The sequence below is a fragment of the Rattus norvegicus genome, chromosome 2, assembly GCF_036323735.1.
Source record: "Rattus norvegicus strain BN/NHsdMcwi chromosome 2, GRCr8, whole genome shotgun sequence".
NCBI lineage: Eukaryota > Metazoa > Chordata > Mammalia > Rodentia > Muridae > Rattus > Rattus norvegicus.
Genome location: NC_086020.1, coordinates 37292248 through 37318220, shown reverse-complemented (window position 1 = coordinate 37318220; position 25973 = coordinate 37292248). Strand labels below are relative to the sequence as shown.

Genomic DNA, 25973 nt, shown 5'->3' with positions numbered 1-25973 from the left:
TGGGGCGAAGGAAACAACCAGAACTTATGTATGAAAATACCATCAGGAAGCATGCTATGCTAATTTGTATGCCTTCCCACTTGTGTGAGCCCATCCTTAGGTTAGAGATATGCTGGACTTGCAGCTGCTCCACGTCTACTGGGTTGCCTACACTGACCCATTATGCAAGCAAAGACCACATGTCACCTAGCAAAGCCAGGGAACTCAGCTATGTCTGAGGAAGCAGTCTAATTGTGTCTATAAGTGAACTTCATGTGGCACTTAGCTGATACACAGAAGGAACATCAAGCACCAATTCACAAAATCCTTACTCAGCACAGCATGAGAAGTGTTCTAGAAATTTATTCTAAAAGGTGGGAACCTTCTTCCATTCCCTGGAATCAAGCCAGAGCTAGATCTGGAATAGGCAGAGTAAAACTGAGACACTAATCCAGTGTAGTTCTCAGAAACAGAGATGATGGGGAAAGACTAGGAGCAAGACTGTTTGCTAGGAACCAGGACAGGAACACGAGAGAAGCCAGACAGAAACCAGCAAGAAGGGAGTTTATTCCTAGGGAGTGCCCACTCTGTCAGTCAGTAGTTAAATCCTAGGAGAGGACTAGGGATCAAGAAGAGAAATGACATCTCGACCACACTACAATATAGTCCCCTTAAGGTAACCAATACCAACCAACCACCCAACTAAACTCCCTAAATCTAAGGCCTCATATGCAATTCACAACACAAGAACACGAGTAATATGACAAATAAAGACAACGAGCCTCTTCCAGAAAGTACCAATCCCAGATAATGGCCCCGAGGGAGAACTACCTACACAAAATTCCAGACGAAAATATCCCCAAAGAATGATTATACACATGTTTAAAGAAACAAATGAGAAAATAGTTGAATGAAGCAGTCAACATACAATATAAAAATGAAAATTAAAATATAGAAGAAAAACCTAATTGAGATGTTAGAGATAAAAATCAATCAAAAAGTAAAAGAGCTAAGAGAAAAGCTTCATCAATAAATAGAACAAATGGAAAATAGGCTATCAGGAGTTGAAGACAAAGTAGAGAAACAAGTACATCCAATTAACAACATTGATACTTCTAAAAAAAATGTATGAATGGAATGCGTGGCGCTCTCTGGGATCCATGGAACACCAAATCTTTGAACTAGTGACATGGAAGGGGAAGAACGACATTTCACACATAAATAACATTTTAAATACAATCATAGCAAAATATTTTCCAAATTGAGGAAAAGAGAAATCCATCTAGGAATATGAGCATTGCAGAACACCAAATAGCTCCAGAAAAGAAACCACGCCATAGTTAAATATACTAAGGATAAAGAACAGTGAAAATGAATTGAAAACAGCAAGAGAGAAACACCAAGTTACATATAAATGAAGGTCTATTAAAACAGCTGATGCTGTAACTGAAACTTTTAGAAGTAGGAAGGACTTGGGAATATGCATTTCAAGTTTGGGAAGATTACAGATTGTGGTACTTGGCAAAACTCTATCTTATAACGTGGAGAGAATGAAGAAACAACTCATGATAAAAGCAGGTTCTGGGAGTTATATGACCATGAGGCCTCCCAACAAAACACATGAAAGTAATGCTTTGCACTGAAAAGGATGTGAGCCCAACACAGGGGCTGGAAAGGGGCGGGGAATGACTGATGCCAGAATGGCAAAGGTAAATGAGGATTAAGACCAACGCTGTAAATCACAAAAGGACAGAAATTCATACACATCTTTCAATAGCTGCACAATAATGGCTTTGTTCAAAGTTGACCTGATGATTTAAAAAAAAAGAATGAAAGAAAAAGAAAAGCCACAAACCACAAATTTATAATCTCTACAAAAATGAGCAAATAATTATAACTAGGTCTCAAAATATAAGGGAAGTAAAAAAAGAAATTAGTTGAGGGCTGAAAAGATTCAGTTAAGGACAAATGTCACTCTGATAGAGAACCTAAGTTCAGTTCCTAGCACCCATGTAGATTGGCTCACTTCTCTCCATAACTCTAACTTCAGAGAATCTGATGCCACAGGCACCTGTATTCAACATGCACAAACTCACATGCACACACACGTGCATGCATACACACACACACATACACACACACACAGAATTAAAAATAAAAATTATCTTTAAAAATAAAAAACCTGAGTTACATAATGATAATTAAAGTTGGAAAATAAAATTTAAAACTGACACCATTTATAATGTCATTGCAAAACATGAAATACAGAAATGGGCTTGCCTGGCATGTATAAGACCCTAGACTTGAACCTACCACTGACTGCTCGAAACATCAGGAACACGATTGTCAGAAAACATGTACAAAACTCATCTAATAAAATATCAACAAAAGTAACCTAAAGGAGGCTAAAATAAACATACAAGTATACGTAACAGGTACTGCTAAAATATATGTAAGATACTAATTCTACACAATTGAGGTAGAAAAGCAAAAATTAATTTGAAAAAATAAACACAAATTTAAAGATGTAATGCCTGGAAATTCCAGTCCTGACAGAAAGTCTCCACCATCCAATCCACCATGGCTTTGTTTAAAGGACGGACACGTGGACCAAAGTCAGGAGCATAGACCACAGGTACATGCATGTTCGGCTGATATCTAACAGAGGCGGCACTGTGACCCAATAGAGGAGTGACCTGCTTTTCCATGTGATGTTGCAGAAGTTCACACGGGGAAAGAATTTAAACGTTCCTCTGCACATTCTAGAGTAACTAACTGGAATGCTCTAGGTTTCATGTAAAAGTGAAAAGTATTTTTCCTTCTTGGTGCTGGAGATTCAGCTGAGGGCTCTGCTCAGGATAGGCATCTATTCTACTCTGAGGTATGCCTAGAGTCCCTTACAGCTGCCACTTCTTGTTCTCAATACTGAAGAGAATGTTCACAACCATACACACACCTTTAAGATAGGACAGGAATGCTAACCATAAGAGTTTCCAGCACATTTTTACGTGAGACGGGAGGATCATAATTTCTATCCAGCTTAGGCTACACAGCAATGTTTACATTAACCTGGGAAACACAGCAAGGCCTGGTCTCAAAAACAAAAACAAACAACAACAACAACAAAACAAACAAACAAAAATCCAAACTCAAAAGATAAAATTAGCTAAAATGTTTGTTAGACACTTCACAAAAGAAGGTATCCAGACTGGTGTGGTGCTGCACACTTTGAATCTCAGCACCTAAGAAGCAGAGACAGATGAGTCTCAAAGTTCTAGGCCAGTCTGATCTACATAGTAAGTTCCAGAACAGCCGGGGCTACATAGTGAGACCTCACAAAATAAAGTAAAACTAATTATTTCCATGTAGTTAAAGACTGTTACCAAGTATTGACAATAATATCAAAAACTAGAACTCTTTTGAATAGCATGCACCACTTTAGAATACAACCATATATTTCGTTTTTATCCTAGGTATTTGGGGGTAAAAACCATAAAGTTGAAGCATTTAATGTTTTGCAATGTGATGACCTGACAGACTGTAAAATGCCCACTTATCTAGTTGCATTTTGTGTGTGGCAAGATGACTGTTCTGTTAATAAACTTCAAGTGTATAATTGTATAGAAGTTTCCTGAAGTTAAAACCTTCTAGGAAGGTGAAACAATAGGTGTTCTAAGGGGAGCTCTCAGAAGCTCCTTAAATCGGTAATTTCTCCAGAATTCCCTGAAACTGAGTAGTCCTATTTCCTCAAGGCCACATAAGCCATAAAGACTGCTGAGTCACCCTCAGGTGAGCCATGGTGAAAAGACTCTAAGATAAGGCCAGCCCTCTGGAAGAAGCAGAGGCCCGCCAAGTAGCCTCAAAAAAGCAGATTTCCTTGAAAAAATACAAACTGGTCCACCTGGAAAGCACACTGCTCAACCCACTGAGCTGCCTGCAGGCTGTGCGGTGTCTCCAGGTTCCCAGTCCCTGGGAACGCTCATCTCTGCTTGGTAAGGAACCCCTCATCTATAAGTCTACAAGTAACATTGCCGTGGCAGTGTCCAGCCTCGGTCTGTCTTCACTCCCCTATCTCCAGTGAGTAGATGTTTCTTCACAATTCCTCATGAACAGTGTCACATAGCAACGCATTCTAATTACATATAGCCGCACAATTTATTTATTATTTAGCTGAAGGTATAAACTTGTTGACTGACATCTTTCCACCCATTATTACTCTCCCATCAAGACCTACTGGAGTCAACTTTTTTTTCTATTCTGTTTTTAGGAGATGTATATTTTTAAAGTGTACATATAAATGTTGCCATGTACTATCTATGTCTCTGTCTGGTTTATGTCGTTTTGAAAAATATCTTTTATCGTTTTGTTCATGTTGTCATAGATAGCAGGACTTTCTTGTTTTATCTTTCTTTATTTTCCTTTTTCTCAACTTTTAAAAGTAAAATATATTTTTCTCCTCTTTTCACTAACCCCTCTCATGTCCCCCACTCTCTTTCAAATTCAAGACCTCTTATTTAATTATTACTGTTTGATAAAAGCACACACACACATACACACACACACAATGCAACCTGAGGAGTCTGTTTAGTGTTGCCTATATGTATCTGTCTTAGGGCTGAGCACTTAGGGCAGCTTTTAATTACTTGTAGCTCTTCATCTAAGGGTGAGGCCCGCATGAGTTCTTCCGTCTGTGTTGGTTTGCCAGGTCTTGTTTAAATAGCCCTATTTATTTTTCATATTTTATTATGTGTGTATGTGTTGGTGTGTGTGTGTGTGTATGTGTGTGTGTATGTATGTATGTGTGTGTGTTTGTGTGTCTGTGTGTGTGTGTTGGTGTATGTGTGTGTTGGGGTGTGTGTGTGTTGGTGTATGTGTGTGTGTTTGTGTGTCTGTGTGTGTGTTGGTGTATGTGTGTGTTGGTGTATGTGTGTGTGTGTTGGTGTATGTGTATGTGTGTGTTGGTGTATGTGTGTGTGTGTTGGTGTATGTGTGTGTGTGTTGGTGTATGTGTGTGTGTGTTGGTGTATGTGTGTGTGTGTGTGTGTGTGTGTGTGTGTGTGTGTCGGTATATGTAGTGCAATATCCCACTCAGGAAGAAGTGTCAGATCCCATGGAACTGGAGTTAAAGCAGTAGTTAGCTGTCCAGTACAGGTGCTGAGACCTGAACTCATGTTGCTCTCTTTCTTTGTTTTATTTTTAAGGCTGACAAATATTCCTCACATAAATATAACACAATTGTCTTATTCTTTCATTCTTTGGCACACACTTAGATTATTTGCATATAATGGCTTTTGTGGATAATGCTGTAATGAATTTGGAGTGTAGTAATATCTTTGAGATGGTGAATATTTGAATATATATATAGATATATAGATATATATCCAGAAGTGGAATTGCTGGATCATATAGTAACTCTGCTTTTAATATTCTAATAAACAAACATTCTTTTTCCTCTAATGATTGCACTTTTATAGTCTCTCTCTTTCCCTCTCTGTCTGTCTGTCTGTCCCTCTCTGTCACTCTGTCTCTGTTCCTCTTTTCTTTCTTTCTCTAGGGTCTCTTGTAACCCAGGTAGCCTGGAACTTACTATGCAGCTGAGGATGACCTTGAATTCCTGATCCTTCTGTCCCTGCCTCCCAAGTGCTGGGATTTCAGGCATTCATTACCACTGTCATGGTAATTACTTAAAAAGTTAAAAGTTACATTAAAACGTTTAATTTCTTAAAAAGTTAAATGTGGTCAGTTCCTTCTAAGAATTTATCCAGGAGAAATAAAAACACATGTTCACAGAAAGTTTGCTTATGACTGTTCAAAGAAACTTCAAAGGGGTGGGGAAATAGTTTAGCTGGGAAAGTGTGTGCAGTAGGCATAAGGACCTGAAGTTGATCCTCAGGACACTCATTAAAAAGTCAGGGTCAGTGCCCTGTGCCTGTAAGCCCCGTTCTGGAGAGGAAGAAATAGATGGATTTCTCAGGTTCAGTAGCCAGTCAGTCTAGACTAACCCCCACGTCCCAGTTAAAGATCCTATCTCAACAATAAAGTGAAAGGCTGCTGAAGCAAGACACCCAATGTTTACCTCTGGTCTTCACATGAACAAACACATGTGCCCATGCACTGGGACACACAGACACACAGGCACAGACACAAAGACATACAGATACAACATGCAAATATACATACACACAGAAGTATTACTTACAATAGTAAAAGACTATAATGTTTCAAATATCCATCATCATTGAATAATATTATATAATATAAAATTGTAATTATATTTATTATTGTAACATGCATATATATATACACACACACATACATACACACCACACACATATGAAAAAAATTAAAAACAGATCAGTGTTTGCCTGAGACCAAACTAACAGAATTACAGAATTAAACTTCAAAGAAGAATGAAGGCAATTTAACTACAAAAGGGAATAAGGTTTAGAATCATAGATGGGTTTTCTACCTTGGTTGTAGCATTTATATAATTATTAATAATATTCAAACTGTATAGTTATCATGTATTCTATTATATGTAAGCTATACTTCAATAATATTGGGTTAAAATCAAATAATTAACACGGTGATGTGTAAACTGTAAGCTTCTAATTTTTCCGCTTCGTATTTTGTATATGTATGGCTGCCACTTGCAACATCTTTCAGTATTATGTCTTTCACATCACTAATTTTAAAACATCTAGCAAAATAACTTACCAATGTAATTTTTTGACATGGAAACTTCTCTTACTTCAATGTGAACAGAGCCTCTTGGTATCTGAACCACTTCCAAATAACCTGGAATACAGAAGACCGCCAGCCATAAGCAGCTAACTAGGAAATGGGCGCTTAGCATCGAATATCAGCAGTGCTAGTTCAGCTTCTCCCGCGACTTTGTCCTCCATAATTGCAAAGTAAAGACAAATCTCCAGTGTGTCTATGAAGACATTTTAGAGGAAAAAATGTTTAATTTGGGAGTCGGGGGTGGGAGACTTGAGATAGGGTATGACTATATAGTCCTTGGGTGGCCTAGAACTCACTATGTAGACCAAGATGGCCATGAACTCATAGAGACCTGTCTGCCTATGCCTAATTTTTTTTTGTCTAAAATCATCTCGATATATTTTATGGTCTTAGAGTGTGTAATACCGGTTCACATTTCTCTTCTCAACACGTTCTCCTCACACTAATGCTCTGTGAGTTGTCCTAGTTTGAAGAAGCAGGGTAAGTTGGAAGAGATAGTATCACTCACTTACAGCCACAGCTACCCAATGAGGCTGAGAAACCAGAATCACCCATGTCTGGGAATTAAAAGCCAGACGGGGTAATTTAAGTAGGACCCTATCAAAAAGTGTAGGGCTGGAGTGTCGAGCCCCAAATGGAGGAATATTTGCCTAGCATGGTTAAAACCTTATTTTCAATCTTGAACAGTTTTGTTCTCTCCAAAAGGCTAATTCAAATAACATTAAGATAACCTCATGAAGCTACATTTAACAGTCAGAGACTGACAGGATCACTGCCTGGGGAGAGGATACTTCTGGCCTACATCAAGGAAGTGTTCAGTAGGGAGGAAAGGAAAAGCAAGAGTCGTTCGTACTGCAGTCCACCAGAGGAAGAGTCTTTCTGTACTCACCTCCTCTGGGCAATGAGTCATTGAAGAACCCTTCAATGGCATCACAGGTGCTTCCGTCCCCACCACAGACTCGGCACCTATCTTCCCTAGCATCAGATCCCAAAATATTATCACAACCTACGTGCTGAAAATAGAGAATAGTCAGCGTGTCAAAAAGGGAAATGCCTGAAACCATAACTAATCAAATACATATAACTTAGTAATTTACTTGTATTTCCAGTAAAGGAAATCAAAATAGGAAATACTTTCCCATCTAATGTCATTCTCTCAAGTATAGCTAACATTTCTAAATACTTAAACTTACAAAAAAAATGATTTCCTAGAAATGTAACTGTTTCTAACTCATATTTCTCTTTCATTGATAGATATCAAGCTCTAATCCTTTAGAATATTAGAAAATTAGAATTTATTAGTTACAGATTCTTCCTTTTACCCCCCCCCCCCAGTGAAGCAATTTAAGGACTACAAAGAACGACTTATGGTCTTCTACAGCGCTATGAGAGAATCCTGCTGAGTCCCTCCTCCTCTGTGGGGCTGTCACGTTCTGTCTGCCCGTCCTAAACCAGGGCCTTTTCAAACCCATTGTTAGTGCTAGTTGCTAATTATAATGTTCACACCAGAGTAAGCTTTTTAAAAAAGCAAATACGAGTTTCAAGTTTGGGAATCAAATTGGCATTAAAAAAGGAGATGTAAGCATTCGATTTAAGAAACTAAGATTCTATCTTTCAATGTTGTATTGAATTACAAAAATATGGATTTTAACATGTATATGATATATTTTGATGCCTGAATTTATACATCTGAAATTTCCCCCCAAATAAAACCTAGAATTATATCTTGTCATCTAAATAACTGTCATAAAATATATTTTCTTTCAGAAAAGTACTATACAAATAAATATAAACACAAATCTCTTTTCACACACACATACACAAATCTCTTTACACACACACACACACACACACACACACACACACACACACACACACACAAACTGGATCATCAGATCTAGAAGCAATCCAAAGATATTTGCAAGTTATGAAGGTAAGCAAAACACTGCTTTTATCTCTTCTTTCTCAGTTTGTGTCACTTAGTAATGTGCTTCTCTTCAAAGTAAAACAAGCAAAACAAGTTATGAGAACAGTGGTTTTGTGGCTTTTCTTATTACGATAAGATCCATGGATTTGATCCTGACCCTTTCCAAGTCATCTGGCTAATGCTAAAGTAAATGCTTTAATAAGACTGACTGTGTAATAAAAACCATCATAATTTTTTAAAAGGAGATAAAGTAGGTGGAACGCAGCTATTTCACAGTTTGAGAAAACATTACAATATGAAATACATAAAGCCTTCCAATAAGAACATATGGTAGCCACATGAAGAAGGGTCAAATCCTTAGTGCCTAATTTTCTATTATTTTGTTTATAAACAGAACAGGGGAATAATACAAATTAAAAACCAAAAATATATATCCTTGGAAATTATAAATATAACTAAAATTCCAGAAGAAATCATTTTTGTACGGTTTTGAAATATGAATGGTTCGTTCTGGTGTGTACATGCCTTTGTGTGTGTGTGTGTGTGTGTGTGTGTGTGTGTATCCATCCATCCGTGTGAGTGCAGGTATATATATGTGTGCTATATTGTTGTTCTTTACTGTAATTCTATTTATCTAAAATGTGGCTTTAAGAAAACTGAACATAGAACCCAGCACATGCTACTATCTGCGAGAAGACAAAGACCCCAGCAGAGAGAAGTAAAACCCGAGCCACCTTGCACTCTCCGTTGATACAGATGTCCAGTGAGTCCGCATTGCACTGGGTCCCATCTATCACAGCAGGGGCTCGCTCCGTGTAGAAATTGTAGCCTTCAGCCAGGCAGTTTAATGCACAAGGTTTTACCCCACCTAGACAAATAAAACGTAAGAGAAAAGAGTGGAGTGGTTCTTCTAAGAATGATTGAATGTTATTCTTATCAAATTTACAATTCGTGTACATACTGTCCCCGAGTGCACACTTTAGACTCAGTCCTTTTAAAAACTTTGTGTTTATTTTTATTGCATGCACAAGATGAAGCAGGGCCTGCTGAGCTGCTTCGTGCTCTAAGCCTTCAGGTGTATCCACTATGCATCACAATACTCTTAGATCAGAGGAGTCAGTGGACGGGACTGAATGTTTTTTCAAAAGTATGAGAAGAGTAATGTTTTAAAAAATGAGCTAAAAAAATAAAATTCTAGGAGATACGAAAAATAACTTTTAGAACAAATAAGAATTATGTTATAGATCTGCTAAATCCCATACAAAAACTCTGCTGTGTCAGTCAAGCAGGGATACACACTAATTTAAAAACCAAATTTGTACAAGCCATAAAAACTTCATAGTTCAAGGGTCTGGGAAGTAATTTCATATGAGGTCAACAAATCAATGATAAAATTAACAATGGCACTAACTTTATGCAATTCTTATTAGATTAATAAAAGAACATGAATGTGAAATATAACGTTAGATTTTAGTAGTTGAAACAATATATAGTATTTCTATGAGAACCATGTAATAATGGCCATTTTAATGTCTTGGAGATATGTGTCTCATATCTATTTATTTATCTATTTATATACAAGTATATATCTATGTATACACAAAATATATAAATCTATAAGTAAATAGCAATATATTTGTGGGTGTACGCACATGTATGTATGTGTGAGTATGCACACATGTGCCATAGAGTGTGTATTTATAGGTCAGAGAACAAGTCATGAGTGTCATTCCTTCACCATGTGGGTCCTAGGGAGCAAATTCAGGTTATTTGGTAGCTGAGCTATCTTGATGGACCAGACATGAGTATTTTTAGGTCTGATGTGGAAAAAACAAACAAAAATCATAGCAATGTATGTATGGCATGATTTTATAGTATATACTATATACTATCTTCAACCTCAAGAAATAAAGAAATGGATGTGTACATTATCTGATGACTGTGGCACATGATTAAGGGACTAAGCCTAAGAATATATGTGGTTGAGAAGCCAAGATAAAAGTTTAAGTTACAGAAAATCTATTCAATAAAATTATATCTAAAATTTCTTCAGATCTGGGGAAAGAAATGAACGTTCAAGATCCACAGTCACTTGGAACACTAAATATGCATGAGCAGAGAAGAGTCTTTCCACAACACATTATAATCAACATGCTAAAAATATTGAATAAACTATTAAATATGGTAAGAAAGAAATGCCAACTCAATTGCCAAGGCAAAAGCACCCAAATATACACTCTCAAACATTGCAGCAGAAACCCTGAAATTCAGGAAAATTTCAAGCTCTGCTATTAACTATTAAGTCTAGCAAGTTATCTTTTAAAATCAACTGTGAAATAAATGTATTTCAAGATAAGCAAGAAAAAAAAAACTAAGAAATTTATCACCAAATCAGCATTGCAGAAAATATTCAAAGAAACATTATGTTTGGAAGAAAGATTGTTGTAATCATTAGTAAAACATAAATTTCACTTGAGAAGTAGATTAACAAAGGACAACTAGGAAAAAGTCAACTGTGTAACACACAAAGTAAACCAGCAAATTCCCAATACAAATAGGGAATGAAAAAAACAGCCCCAATAATCAAATCCAGTCTGAAAAAAAGTCAACAAAATTATAGGAATTACTAATCCCCCCAATAATAATCTTATTCTTCAATTAAAATATGAAGATTAGCATACTGGATTAAAAGATAAGATCTAATTTTTTTGTTGTCTATAAAAATGTCCTCTGAGAGACAGAATGCAGGAAGGGTTAAATGGGAAGGAAGGTCAAAGGGCAGGGCAGAGGAATGAGTACAGAGAGGAATGGCGAACCTTGATTGATTGAAAATGCCATAGAGAAGCCTATTAATGAAAAGCTTCCTGAAACACACGCAGATTCACATACACAAGGAATTTAGAGGAGTTACACTATATTGAGAAGACAATGTCTGTCTTTCCCACACACTAAAGGCTAACAATGAAAAAGCCCAATGCTAGGCAAGGAATAGGCTACTTATTTTCCAGTTGTTGTTCAACGGGGCCCCATAGAGCTTCCAGAAAGTATTATAGGCTATTGCTATTGTTCTTGGTTACCCTATAGAATTTGATGGCAAGATTTGATTGCTGAAAATACCACACAGTTGAGTCACAGAGCAGGGAGAAATCAAGTTAGTACTGACCCAGAGGCTTCATTTCTACTGACCTGCTTTTGTTCAAAAAGTGCTTTGCATGCTACCAGGGAAGAAAAATAAAAGTTCCTCCTAGGCATGACCCCTACAAGCCACAATAATGACTGGCCTGTCAAGATATGCTTGCTGATGCAATAGGACTATTATGAGAGTAGGCAACAATGATCTGATTGGACTTACTGCCTGCAACTGCTAACTGGGCCCCATTACAAACTGCCCTGGTATATTCTACAGCCTGCAGCACTACCTAGACCCAGTGGGTTAAAAAATAAGATAAAAAGCAAAAAACAACAACAACAAAAAAGATGAAGGTGGGAGGGAAAAATGGTGATGAGGCTGATAATGGGTAAAATTGAAGGGGAAGATAAATGAGGTGGATATTGTTGGGTTTGGTCAAAATGCATTTTATGCATATGCATTGTGAAATTATCAAACAATAAAAAAGAAGCAAGCCAGACTTCGTGGTGCATAACTTAATCCCAGTGCAGTGCAGAGGCAGGTGGGATCTCTGAGTTTGAGGCCAGTCTGGTGTACACGGTGAGTTCTAAGAGCTACGTAGTGAGACCCTGTCTCAGAAACATAAAGTAAAGTAAAAAGAATCCCTCTCACTGGCAAAGACACAAACAGTAAGCCAAGCAAGCGGAAGCACAGGTGCAGGTGATCGTGTGTACATCTTGGGAGGCACACTCCAGCGGTACAAAGAGTACTATCTATTTCTGTTAAGGGGAAAAACACATCCAACTGCTATAAAAACTATAAAGTTATAAGCACTAAACATTTATGTACCAATGTTTACAATGTACTCAATTTCATAAACTTCATGCTGAAGGGATAGTTAAATCCAAATACAGTACTAATTGAGTGACATCAATAGATCAACTGGACAACCCAAAAGTTCAGCAAAGAAACTTGAAAGTTAAATTTATCAAATGAACTTACAACATATCTACAAAATATTTCACCCAGACTTTCTCTAAATTGGATCATATCTTAGGGCATAAAGTAAAAGCAAAACAAAAACCATATAATTTCTTCCATTTTATCAGATCATAGTAGAATAAAACTAAATATAAATATCAAGAAAAATTAGATAGCATAAATACATCCATCAGTGAGTCATCTAAGAAAATAAGAAAGAAAATTTAAAAATTCATAGAATTAAAGGCAAAATGAAAACACGTGTACACATCTTTGAAACACAAAACAGACAACTTTAAGAAGGTTTTTAGTTGATTCTCTTAGAAATTGCACCTATGAATTACTTGAGATATTTCCTCTATAGACCTTTTTACAAATGGCCATGGGCACTTCTAAAACTCAACAAGCCTCCTCCCTACTTCCCAAGGCCAGCAATCTAAATGTGATTCCACAAACAGCAGATGCAAATCCCACAGACACAGACAACTTTGAATAAAAGGAAGCACACAATTTGAGCATTTTAGGGCCATTACCTGAGGGGATACAAATAGGAGTCTCTCAGTACCTGGACTGGCTTATGGAGCCAGAGAAGGTACACAATCTAATAATCCTTTGTAAGAAATAACAAGTAGTTTGCAGCTAACACATTTACAGTCAGCACCTAGCTGAGGTGCGTGGTGAAGATATTAGCTGTCTAGCAGTCAATCAGTAGAGACTTCAGTCATGAAGATAGCAACAAAAAGATTTCACGAATAATAAAAAAATCAAAAAATATGACACCACTAAAAGAACACAATAATAATCTAGTAAGCAACTTCAAAAAATGGAGATTTATGAATAATTTAACAAAGGAAGCTAGAGATTAGATAAACAACTAAGTGGAATCAGAAGAGTAATATAAGAGCAAAATGAGTTCAATAAAGTTATACACATATAATAGAAATCTTGGACCTGAAAAATATAATATGTAAATATGTAATATATAATATGTAAAGTGAAAAGTGTAAATGAAAACAATAAGTTAATTCAGTGAAGTAAAGGAAGACTCTCTGGACTCTGAATAAGGCCACTTGGGAAAAATAAAGAAGTAAGAATAAAAAACGTCTACAGGATTTATGAGAATTCATCAAAAAATTCACAACTATGGGCCTCTTGAAAAAGAAAAAAAAATGAGGATGAAAGTTTATTTAAAGAAATAATGACTGAAAACTCCCCAAATTTGGGGAAAGAGATGGGCATTCAGTTGTATGAAGCAAAGTTCTTTAACAGGTTGCAACCAAGGATTTAATATATATATATTTGGGCTTTGGATATGTGAGGAATTGAACTAAATCAACAATCCCATAGAAACAAAAAAAGCTACCAAAAAAATTAAAGAAAAAAATGCTGAAAACAACCAGATAAGAGAGGATTATAGAGGACAAGGAAACTCCACAGGTCTCTTCACGGATTTCTACACACAGCTACAATGAAAGCAAGGTGACAGATTCAAACTGTTGAAAGGAAAAACATTGCTACTATGTACATTTTATCTGATAAACCTCTTCAGAAATGTAAGCATATTGACTTTCTAAGTGAGTAAGAGTGGAGGGACTTCATAATCATAAGACAAATTATGAAAAAAAAAGCCAAGGGAGTGCTTCAGAAATGAAATAAATATATGCTAACTAGTAGCATCAAAGTATACAAGTACTGGTAAAGGTTAAATATACAAGTGAACTCAGAGTAATAGGAATGCCACTATGGCAGCAAGTAACCAACCATGACCCTGGCATAATCACTAGGAGGCAAGAGTATTCTAAGACATCGGTATCGTATGTGTTAATAGGCATTGTGAGTGGAGATGGCAATCTCCACTGCTTATCCTGCTGGACTAGAATCATCATGGAATTATGCCTCTTGGGTTGTCTATAAAAGTATTAATAGAAAAGTTTAACAGCAGGGGAGACCCAACCTGAATATGGACGGCACCATCCAATGGGCTAAAGTGTCAGAAAAAAGAAACAGATAAAAGCTAGTTGAGCACCAACATTCATCTCTCTCACTGTGGTTTTAAAAAGAATGGCCTCCTCAGGCTCATATGCTTGACTGCTTAGTCACCAGACTGGAACTCTGATAGCGTTAGAAGGACTAGGAGGTGTAGCCTTGTTGAAGGAAGTGTGTCACTAGGGATAGGCTTTGAGGTTTCAGAAGTTCATGCCAGGCTCAGTCTCTCACTATTTCTCCCTGCCTATGGATCAAGATGTAGCTCTCAGTTACTGTCCCAGTACCTGCCTGTTGGCACACTGCCATGTTCCCCACTATGGTGATAATGGACTAAACCTTTGAAACTGTTCAGTAAGCCCCATTTAAATGCTTCTGTCTATAAGAGTCATGGTGTCTCTTCACAGCTACAGAACAGTGACTATAACACAGCTCTCTGCTTTCTGAGGACAGAATGAGGTATGGGCAGCTGTCACATGGTCTGCCCTCATGCTTTCCTCAGCCTGGAAGACAAAGGAAAGCCTCTCCCTAATTGCTCTCATTGAGTACTTTGTCACCACAAAAAGAAAACTTAAACACCCCCCCACACACACACATTAAAATGTTGCAAAATGTGGTGTTATAAACAGAAGTCAAGAGTTAAAATGTGTAAATTTTTTATGTGACTAAATTTAGATTATTGTTAGCTTAAATATATTATAGTAATAGTAAAATATTTCATGTAATCCATTTTATTAATCAATTTTACTAATAAAATATTTCATGAAACCCATAAAGCAAAAACTTTTGTAGGCAAAATGGTCACAACAGACACAGTATCCTCCACTTGACTATATTAAAAAACATCTTCTCAAATCCATGCAAAATAGCCTTAAAGTATATGTTAGGATATAAACAAACATGAACAAACTTAAGATCAGAATACTGTCTAGCCTCTTTTTCTGGCCACCATGATTAAATAGGACTTACACTAGGGATAAAAGTTTGGGCCAAGAATACAAATCAGTAAATCTACCACACTACTATTAAAAAGCAAAGGACGAGAAATTAAATGATCATCCAAATAAATACAGAAAAAAATGACAAAACTTCAACCAACTTTTCGTTAAGAAAATTCTAAATTAGGAACAGAAGGAATGCATTTTAACACATTAAAGGCCATCATGAAAAACCCATAGCTAACATACTACACAAGTGAGAAAAGTCCAAGGCCTGTCCTAACCTATAGGAGAAAAGAAGTTGCCTTTCATTCTCATCCCTGCTAGTGAACACACCACTGAAAGTATAGGCCAGGGGGAAAAAAAGGAGTAAAAGGCATCCTAATTGAAAGTAAAAAACCTTATTAGAGAACCCTGAAGACTGCACAAAAGTCCTGTTAGAAACAATAGGAAAAACAAAGAAACAAAAAATTGCCAGAATTCTTACAGAACACAAAGGACACGGAACAGTCTCAGAAATCTTGAGCAAACTTATCCTGTCTATAAGTAATGTAGGCACGGGGGGTTGGGGATTTGGCTCAGAGGTAGAGCGCTTGCCTAGCAACCACAAGGCCCTGGGTTCGGTCCCCAGCTCCGAAAAAAAGAAAAAAAAAAGTAATGTAGGCACGGAGGAGGCAGCAGAGACGGAGGAAGCAGCCAAACACTGACCTGCCCAACCTGAGCCCCATCTCATAGCAAGCACCAATTCCTAATGCTATTATGATCCTCTGCTACGCTTGCAACCAGGAGGAAGCTGTCCTCTGAGAGGCTCCACCCGGCAGCTGACTCAGACAGTGCAGACACCCACAGCCACACAGTGGACAGAGCCTGGGGACGCTTATGGAAGAACAGGAGGAAGGAGTAATAGGAAAGGACTGCGGGCCCCTGAAGGGACTAGGAACTTCACAGTACTAACAGCGTCAACTAACCTGGGCCCTTGGGGCTCTCCGACTCTGAACCAACAACCAAAGATCACACGGGCTGGACCTAGGCCTCCCTGCTCAGATGTAGCATATGTGGACCCACCATATCGGTCCTGAACAATTGGAATGAGGGCTCTCCCAAAAGCTGCTGCCTGTCTGTGGGATATGGTCTACTAGCTGGGCTGCCTTGTCTGGCCTCAGTGGGAGAGGCACCTAGCCTCACAGAGACTTGAAGTGTCAGGGTTAGGGGATACCCAGGGGAGACACACTCACTCAGAGAAGGGGATGGAGGAAGGATTGTGGGAGGGGGTGACTGGGAGGGCGGCAGTTGAGCGGGATGTAAAGTGAATAAGTAAAAAAAACACATAAAATTAAAAATAAGAAAAGGAATTTAGCTGGCAGTATCACACTTGCTGATTGCACATTGTATTTTAGAACTCTAGAAATCAGAGTAGTGTGGTAATTTCTAACACAGGCAGTGTAACAATGAAACATAACAGAGCTTGGTGAAATAAAGCCATGCATACAGAGCAAGTGATCCTCAACAAATCTGCCAAGGATACATAAGGATAATCTCAAGTAGGTCGTGTAAAGAAAACCAGAAGTTCCCATGGAAAAAAAATGAAATCATAGTCTTATCAGACTCCACACACGAAGTTGTCCAAGATGAATTAAAGACTTACACATAAGAGCCAAAGCTATAAAACAACCAGGAGAGAACAGGGAAAACATTCCATGACATGGATTTTGCAATGGGTTTTTGGAAATGACACCTATGGCATAGGCAATAGATGCCAAAGTAAACACTGGGGCTGTACAAAATTAAAACCCTTTAAAAACCCAGAAAGCAACCCTGCAAATGAAGATAATCTATGGAATGCTAAAACATATTTGTACAGCATATGTGCAGTAAGGGTCAATACCCCAAATATAAAAAGAACAAGAAAATTTAGTAAAAACAAGAAATATCCCAGTTAAGAAATAGACAATTGTCTTAAATATTCATTTTCCCCCAAGAAGAGCTGCATATAGGTACTTGGAAAAGTGTGTCCCCCTCTCCTCACTAGAGAAATGCTAGCCAAAACCGCAGTGAGATATTACCTCACAACTACTTGGTTAAAAGCCACACTATAAGAGGGGACAAGAATTTTGAGAAAAGGGAGTCCTTATACATCCTTGCCAGGAATGTAAGTGGTACAGCTGTAATGGAAAGCCTAGAGGTTCTTAAAAAAAAATGAAAGGCAGCACTGTATTATGTCCTAACAATGTGGCTCCTGGGTAAATCTCCCAAAAAGTAAAATCTATCTCAGAACTTTTACTATGTTCTCATGTTTACTGCTATATTGTTTCACAAAACCATAACATAAAGACAACCTGAGTGTTGATAGATAAATAGTGAGATGTACAAACCAAGACAGTATGTACGACATGAGTATACTACATGCATACACACAATATGGCCTTCCTAAAGAAACTTTTAAGACAAATTGAAGAACTTAACAAAACATTAAGATAAGCAAAATTATAGGAAGACAAATCTTGCATGATCTCTCCTAGGTAGAATCTAAAAAGGTCAAACTTGGAAAGGCAGAAGGGAGAAAGGTAGTTATCAGAGACTGGCTGTGAAACTTGGAGTTGTAAGAGAAATTCTGGAAATACTGTAGTTAGTAATGTACATACACTTGGAATTTGTTCTATACACATAAAATCTGCGTAGAGTCTTGGGGATTCTCATCACACATAAAAAGGAAGAACGATGTTAACCGGTGATATACTTGTACACTCATAATTATTACACACTGAATTCATGCGTCACATTGGCTTATAACAATTCATTAATTATTACTCAATCAAGCTAATGGAAAAGGAAGCCTAATTATTCATTAAGGAAAGAACTGAAGGGCCAGAGAGATGGCTCAATGAGTGTTTATTTCCTGGTGACCTGAGTGTGACACCTGAAATTCCCAGTAGAAGAACAGAACTGACTCCCAAAACGTTGTCCTCTGGCCTTCACAGAAGAGCCAGTGCAGGCACATACTTCCACATGCATGTACACACACACTGATAACAAGAGCTTTTTTAAAGCGAGAACTAGAGGTGACTCCATTAATAAAAGAGCTTATCAACCAGTTAGTCTAAGTTATATCACATTACAAACTTAATGCTAATGCACTGTGCAACAATCACATAAACAGCAATTATTAAATCTGAGTAATTTCAGACATCCTAACACAGACATCTTGAATGAGTATAAGGAAATATATCAAGTACATGTACAATAAAGCCTAGAGAGGAAGCAGAGCCATACGCTCAGCATGGATGTAACATAGCTCTTTTCAGTACTCAGTAGAACTAGAGCAGAGAAGCTATGAAAGAATATGAAAGATAAATGCCACTGTCAAGCAGTGTGCTCAGGGATATGTGAGAAAGCACTGCAGCCAACAGCGGAAGGAGACACAATAGTTCTCCATACACACAGAACACTGACAGACAGTACAGGGTCTTAGCTGATCCTAAGTAATTAACCAAAGTCTTAAGGATGTCCTAAGTGTGGAGGCAAAAGAGTGACAGCTACTGCCATGAGGAATGCACGAAAGAATAAAGCTCTCCAGTAACACAGATGCAGCCATGAAACTGGGGAGAGAACCAAAACTATCAAACCACAAAGCTAAGTAGTAAGAGAAATAAGAATATGCCATGTGATCACAAAGTATCGACTAAATGACTGAATCAAGTCTTCAGTCATCATTAATGACCATGAATATGAACTAATATTCCTAGTCAAAAGACAATGTAGTTGAGTGGATTTAGAAAAATTTAGCAATATGCTCCTTACAAAAAACTCTATACACTAGCAATGATACATATAGATGTACATAGAAACTAAACAGAGACACTTCATACAAACAGAGAACTAAAGTGAACAGAAGCAGCTACATTTCCATCAGCAAACACTGACTTTAATTTAAAAAATATAGGAGACATAGTCACTATAAAATTTTAAAAAATAGATCACTGAATAAGAGGAAGTAATACACACCCACACACACATACACACACATACAGCAAACAGAGTTAATAGACATTTCCTGAATATTTCATCAATGAGCAGAAAATATATGTTTTTATTAGCATAGAGACCATTCTCTTGGATAGAGAATATGCAACAAAAACTATTAAAATTGAAAGGCAAATTAAGTAATATTGGAAAACATAAAATCAAGACAGAAAAGTAGCATTTTATATACTAATAATATATATTGAGAAAATGCAATCATATCTACAATAGTCTCTGTCTGCATTATCTCTTATTCTCTCTTTCCTGTACATGCATGTGTGTGTGTGCGCGCGCGCGCGCGCACACACACACACACACACACACACACACACACACACACACACACACACAGGAATACGTTTAAATTATATGGTGTAGGATACAAAGCAAGACCTTGTTGCAAAAACAGAGCCAAACCAAAACCAAAACCAATAATAAACTAAAAAGGTGGGCAATGCAGAGTACTTTTAAGGATGAGGTAGGAGGATCCTGAGTTTAAGATCAGCCTGGCTTACATAACAAGACCCATTTCAAATAAAACAAAATGTCAAGTAACCTTATCTAAAAATAGACACATGACTAGCTTTCTCCCACCTTTCACAGAGATTCTATCCCATTTCAGTTGGAGCAGACATCTTTAAGAAGGTAAAAAGTAAAAATTATATGCTGTGAAGACGGGAGCTCTTAGGCATGATGGTTATGGATGTAAATTAGTATAGCCATTTTGAAAAGTAACATGAGAGTGCCTCAAACTACAAGAAATAGAACAGTACTAGGAAAGCAATGACAGTAACATTGTGCATCAAAGATACATCTGCACCCACACTTATTGCAGTCCTAATCTCTATTTCCAAGCTAGATGGAATACTATATAGCCACAGAAAGAACGAAACACGCCATATGTAGCAACACCGATGGAACCACGGTACATTATATTGAGTCAAGTAAGGCAGGTGGACAAAAATGCCACGTGTTCTCATTCATCTGTCAAAGAGAAAAAAGTTGATGAGCACTGAATGAACAACAATGGTCACCACAAGATAGGAGGTAAGTGGGCAAGGGAAATGGAGGAAAGATAACTTTTCGATGCCCAAATACAGCTAAACAGGAGGAGTTGGTTCTCTTATTCTATGTAGCATAGCAAGACAACTATAGTCTATGATAATTTGTTACATCCCTCAAAATAGAGAAAGTTTGAAGGTTTCTAACACATAAATAGTAGTGTATGCTGCCAGTTACCCTGATATCATTATTAAACTCCTCAAATGACCATACTGTACCATATAAGCATAAATAGACATTAATTAAAATAAATTAATAAAATTAAAATTGCTTTGAAAGGAAAAATAATTGTGGGGAAGAGATATAAAAGAAAATGCAAACGGCCAAGTACATGAAAAAGAATGCTCAGCACAATGAGCTAGAAATGCAAACGAACTTTCCATGCAAACCTCAAGTACAGCTTAGAATGTTGGAAGACAGAATTCTCGGGCGTTATTGGCAGGAGTATACTATGTATACTCAGTTTTGACAAACATTGGCAATTTCTTTGAAAACTCAAATCTCACCTGTGCTATTGTGTAGTCATCCCAGCAAGAGAAAGGGGAGCGCGCTCATAAGAGAGCACTCACACCAGCTTGCTCGTGCACGACAAATGACAAGTGAGACTACCCAGGCATCCACACACAGAAGAAAGCAAAATAAAGTGACTACTACAGAAGAAACTCAGTAATAAAAAGATTGAACTACTACATATCACAATATGGATGGGTACTTTTAAAAAGCACAGGCTAGAAGTAAGTCCTACGGAAATAGTAATGGGTGTAATGCATCTATATGAACTTCTGAGCAGGTATCACTAAACTAGATAAGAAAAATGAGCACAGCTTGCCTCTTGAATGGACAGTTGACTATTGACCGTGAAGAATTATGAAGACTGTTTTAGGACTAAACATTTATGTCCTCTCTAAACTTCTATGTTCAAATCCTAAGCCCAATATGATGGTACTTGAAGGAGGAGCCCCTGGGAAGTAACTGGGCCATGAGAACAGGATGGATGTGCAGGAGCTTCTCCCCTCTGTGTCATGTGAGCTACAATGAGAAGATGATACAATGAGTCTGCAACTCAGAGAAGAGTCCTCCGCAGAACTCCCCCTGCAGGCACCCTGATTTTGGGTTCGAGCCTCCAAAGCTGTGAGCAGTAAGTTTCTGTGGCTTTAGACCCTGAGTCAATGAAAAGCAATGACAGATCTGAACCAGAATGGAGTAGAGTAATTCTGGAGGTAGTGCGACATTCTGTATCCCACTCAGTCTTCCTGTGTATATGCAGTAGGTAAAATTCAGGGAAAACACAGGTAAGATATTGTCTATATACTTATGGCAAAGAAAAAGCTCAGCGAATGACTGATCGATGGCCAATGACACACATGTCAAAGAATTCAGAAGAAAACAACTACAGGTTAATTTAAAATGCATCCAATTATTACTAATCAGGATGATTAGTAAGTAGCTAGACAGATGAACACATATCCATATAATAAGACATAGATCCTAAAATATTCGTGGTGAGTACATAGGTGTCATGGTCTAAACCTTTTAAATACTCTGTTCTTGTATAATTTTAAAGACAGTTTTTGTAAAACAGTGTTCTTCAATAGTACATTAAAATTTTTCACACAACAAAGTTTAGTTTATGCTTTGAAAGTAAAAACCTCATCTGTGTAATGACAAATACTAGTCTTTGATATATGTCCAAAATAAACACCAAAAGTGTTTTCAGACAATGAAAAACATTTAATCTCGCCAGGCATGATGCACACAAGTTAGTCAGTAGAAGAGTGAGTTTCAAGGCAGCCTGAGGTACATAGAAAAATCTGTCTCAAAAATTAAACAAAACAACAAAAACTTCACCCAATACAAAAATTAAAATGGGGCCAGCAAGCTAGCTTAATGGACAAGGATGCTTGCCTCCAAGCCAGATGACCTAAGTTCAATCACAGACCCAATAGGTGGAAAGAGAAAACTGAGCCCTGTAAATTGTCCACACAAGAATCTGTGCTCATGTGTACATGCACAATAGCTTTAAAAAGAAAAACATAAAGCAAAAATAAACAAAAGATCCTTAGAAAGATCATTGGCCTTTGATTAAGGAAAAAATAAACAAGCTTCTTTTTCTCGTTGGAGTTGGTTGAATAGATTTATGTCGGCGTATTTTGTTTTAGGGGATAATTGCAAATATGCGATGATTATAATTTACTCCAGGAAAGTCTCAAGCAGAGCTGCAGAGCTCATATTTTATGAGTTTTATACAAATACATATTTTCTAGGATTTTTAACTTGTTAAAGAGAATTGGTTTTTAAAATATAATTATTAATAACTTGTAAATTGTTGCATATATACTATCATAGGAAAGCTAAAATATGAGACGTATAAAGTAAGCTTCTTTTTTGCTTTAACTAGCAAACACTACTAATTCTAACTGACATGTCTGTGAAGGTCTGAATGTGTGTATTGACATACTCTCATATTTGCAAAGCTCTCAAGCATGAGTGCTCTGCCGGGTCATACATTACCTCCAGTATAGGGTTTCCAGTTATAATGCTTTCCCCGGAAAGGCATACTGTCAAAGTCTGCACACTGTTTTTCTCGAAAATCTCGGGAACCCAAAGGGCATGGCTAAAATAAAATAAAATCATAAATGGTACCATTGTTGTAAAATACCAAAACCAAGGGACAGTGTCCCTGAAATTTGTATTCACTAACTGCCACCCTATCACCTCTGGGTGCCTTTCTGACTTTTGTTTTACCACTTTATAATAAGGGTTCACACTGAACTGTAAGCTGTGAGTTGTAGGTGAGACAAAATGACTACAGTGCTAGACAGTTGCCGTGGAGCTTCACATGTGTCTTTACATAGCCATCCTACCACCCTACACAGACACAGAAGCCAGACAAGAAAGGGAAATACAAGACCGTCAGATCCCATGGTAACAGCATTTGAAGTGCAGGTGCCATAGTGGTTTGTAGAGTTTATTTTAAGGCATGGAGATACCGAATATCAAGACAACGGTCAGCTTATAAATTATGATTTGTACCCTGACCACCACAAATGCGTCCTAGAGAAAACCACAAGTTGATCTGGGAAAAATGCTAGGATTCAACTTCAAGCACATTCAAATTAAAGAGGTTTGGACTTACTAAAATGCAGATTTCATCTTTTAAACTCACAGAAAATGAAATGTTAAATTGGTACCAAATGTGTACATATTTTTCGGGGGTAAAGAAAATGGTAAGGAAACAACTGGTTATAAAAGTTTGAAATGTTTCTTCTACCTGAAAATTTTTAAAGAGAAAAGTCTTGCCAATGTAGCTAGGTCTAAATTATAAATCCCACAGTCACCCTTTACTCAGCTCTATTGCTGATATAACTACATAAAGATTGAAAGTATATCTCATGGAATGTTTTAGCAGTAGGACAATTTGATTCATCTTTTAAAATTCTATGGTATTAAAAGAAAACTAAATTTTTGAAACACCAAGAAAACCTTCCCCTTAAATACAGAACAACATATTTCATGAAAGAGCAAAGCAAGAGAAGGGTAGCATTAGAGATCCAATCCGGACACACCATCCATGCTAGAAGAGAACAGTGTGGCTCTGATATACAGTCCCAGGCCTGGAAATACTTAGCTTAGAAGAAATGACGAGGGAGTTACAAGCGTCCTCATAGACAACCTCAGACTTTCTCAGAACTTGGACAGCCACTTTTGCTTTGCACAGTGCTTTGCACAGTAGTGATAGTAGGCAGTAGCTTAACAATAGTAAATAGTAAATAACGAACATAAACGTGTGACAATAATAGATCATGGTATGCAGATAGTTACATGGCTGTCATTTATTATAGACTACGGCTCAAAAGTTTAGCATATTTACTCTAAAGCCTCAGATTTAAAAATAGTAACACAGATTATGTTAAGAGCTTTAAATCTTGAAATATACTCAGTGTAGTGAAATACTATACGACCAACTCCAGACTTAAGGCTTCTTTCCATAGTCTTACTCCTTTCCATCTTTTAACAAGGATGAAACGTCGCTATTGTGAGCTCTGCAGTGTCCTGCTCTGCTTGCAAGGCCTTCTTTTCATAGTCAGCTAATATTTGGATCTTTGGAATATTGACATTTGACATGCCATTGTCATCTACAAAGTTCATGGTGAAGAACCATACCATCAAACAAAATGTACAAAAGCCCTCCCAATGTTTTAAATGGTTATGTTTTGTGGAGGCATATTCATAGTAGGTTATATATGTCCAAAACTATAGCTGGACATAATAAAGAATGTTTGTTTTTCCAAGTCATTTTCCCACTTTTTAAAGATTAATTTTATTTTTAATTATGCTGATGTGTTTAGGGGGACAAGAGAATATGCACATGAATACCAGAGGGGAGCTAAAGTTACAGGTGTAATTCACCCAACATGGCTTCTGGGAATTGTATTTGGGACCTCTCAAAAAATAATACATAACCAATGGACCATCTCCCTGATCCCTTTCTAAGCTATTTTCAAAGACCTTTGTGAAAGCTAAAGTTGTTGTCAGTGGTTTTAAAGCAAATACCAATTTTATATATACATATATATATATTAAACTGTAGATACACGTTTTCACATAAAAATATCAACCACTTCAGTTTATTCAAGTACAGTTTTTAATCTTGTTGAAAAGACAAGATTGAAGTGGAGAATGTACAGAACTCTCCAAGATACATAAGTAGTGAACATTGGTGTCTGACAACTTCTCTATAGGTGCTGCACTGTGAAAGACAGACGTGCCATTTGATAAGTTAGGGAAATACTGACTTTGAAAGAAAACTTTGAGTATGTCCCAAAGTATTGGAATTGAGACACTTAAGAAAGATGACGGGCATGGGCAGAGTCTTAGGACTGTGTGTGGACTAGTAAGAGGGAAGCCAAGCAAAGCTATTCAGGCAGGAAGGAGGAGATTCTGTGTTCTGAGGGTGGGAAAGACCAACCTATGCAGAGAGGAACCGTACAGAGAGACAAGGAGACACCACAGTTCTTATCCAGCATCAGCACAGGCAAAGCTCGAGGTGACGCAGTAAGGCATTCCCTGAATGCAAAATTAGATAGACTGCTTTCCAGTGTCTCCTAAGGACGCTTTCACACAGAAGAAGAGCAGACAGTCACAAAGGATATTGCCTTTAATGAAGCACCTGGATGTCATGACATGAAGTTTGTGACTTATTCCTTTCTTCTGAGTGCCTTTCCTAAGT

General features: G+C 37.4%; 1 protein-coding gene across 13 annotated transcripts in view; it reads right to left on the bottom strand.

The window, feature by feature from the left end:
* Positions 1 to 25973, bottom strand: part of Adamts6 (ADAM metallopeptidase with thrombospondin type 1 motif, 6) — a 211818-nt gene that overhangs the window by 48857 nt on the left and 136988 nt on the right. For 12 of the 13 annotated variants that reach the window (XR_005500311.2, XM_039102547.2, XM_039102548.2 and 9 more), the window contains 4 exons: positions 23255 to 23357; positions 9385 to 9518; positions 7613 to 7736; positions 6697 to 6777 (listed from right to left, as the gene is read on the bottom strand). Coding sequence is in view for 12 of the 13 variants with exons in the window: in XM_039102547.2 (XP_038958475.1) it covers positions 6697 to 6777; positions 7613 to 7736; positions 9385 to 9518; positions 23255 to 23357 (442 nt within the window). In the remaining variant the exon portion in view is untranslated. Of the gene's footprint in view, positions 1 to 6696; positions 6778 to 7612; positions 7737 to 9379; positions 9519 to 23254; positions 23358 to 25973 lie in introns of those variants that run through there. The other variant, XM_039102553.2, reaches the window with a different exon arrangement.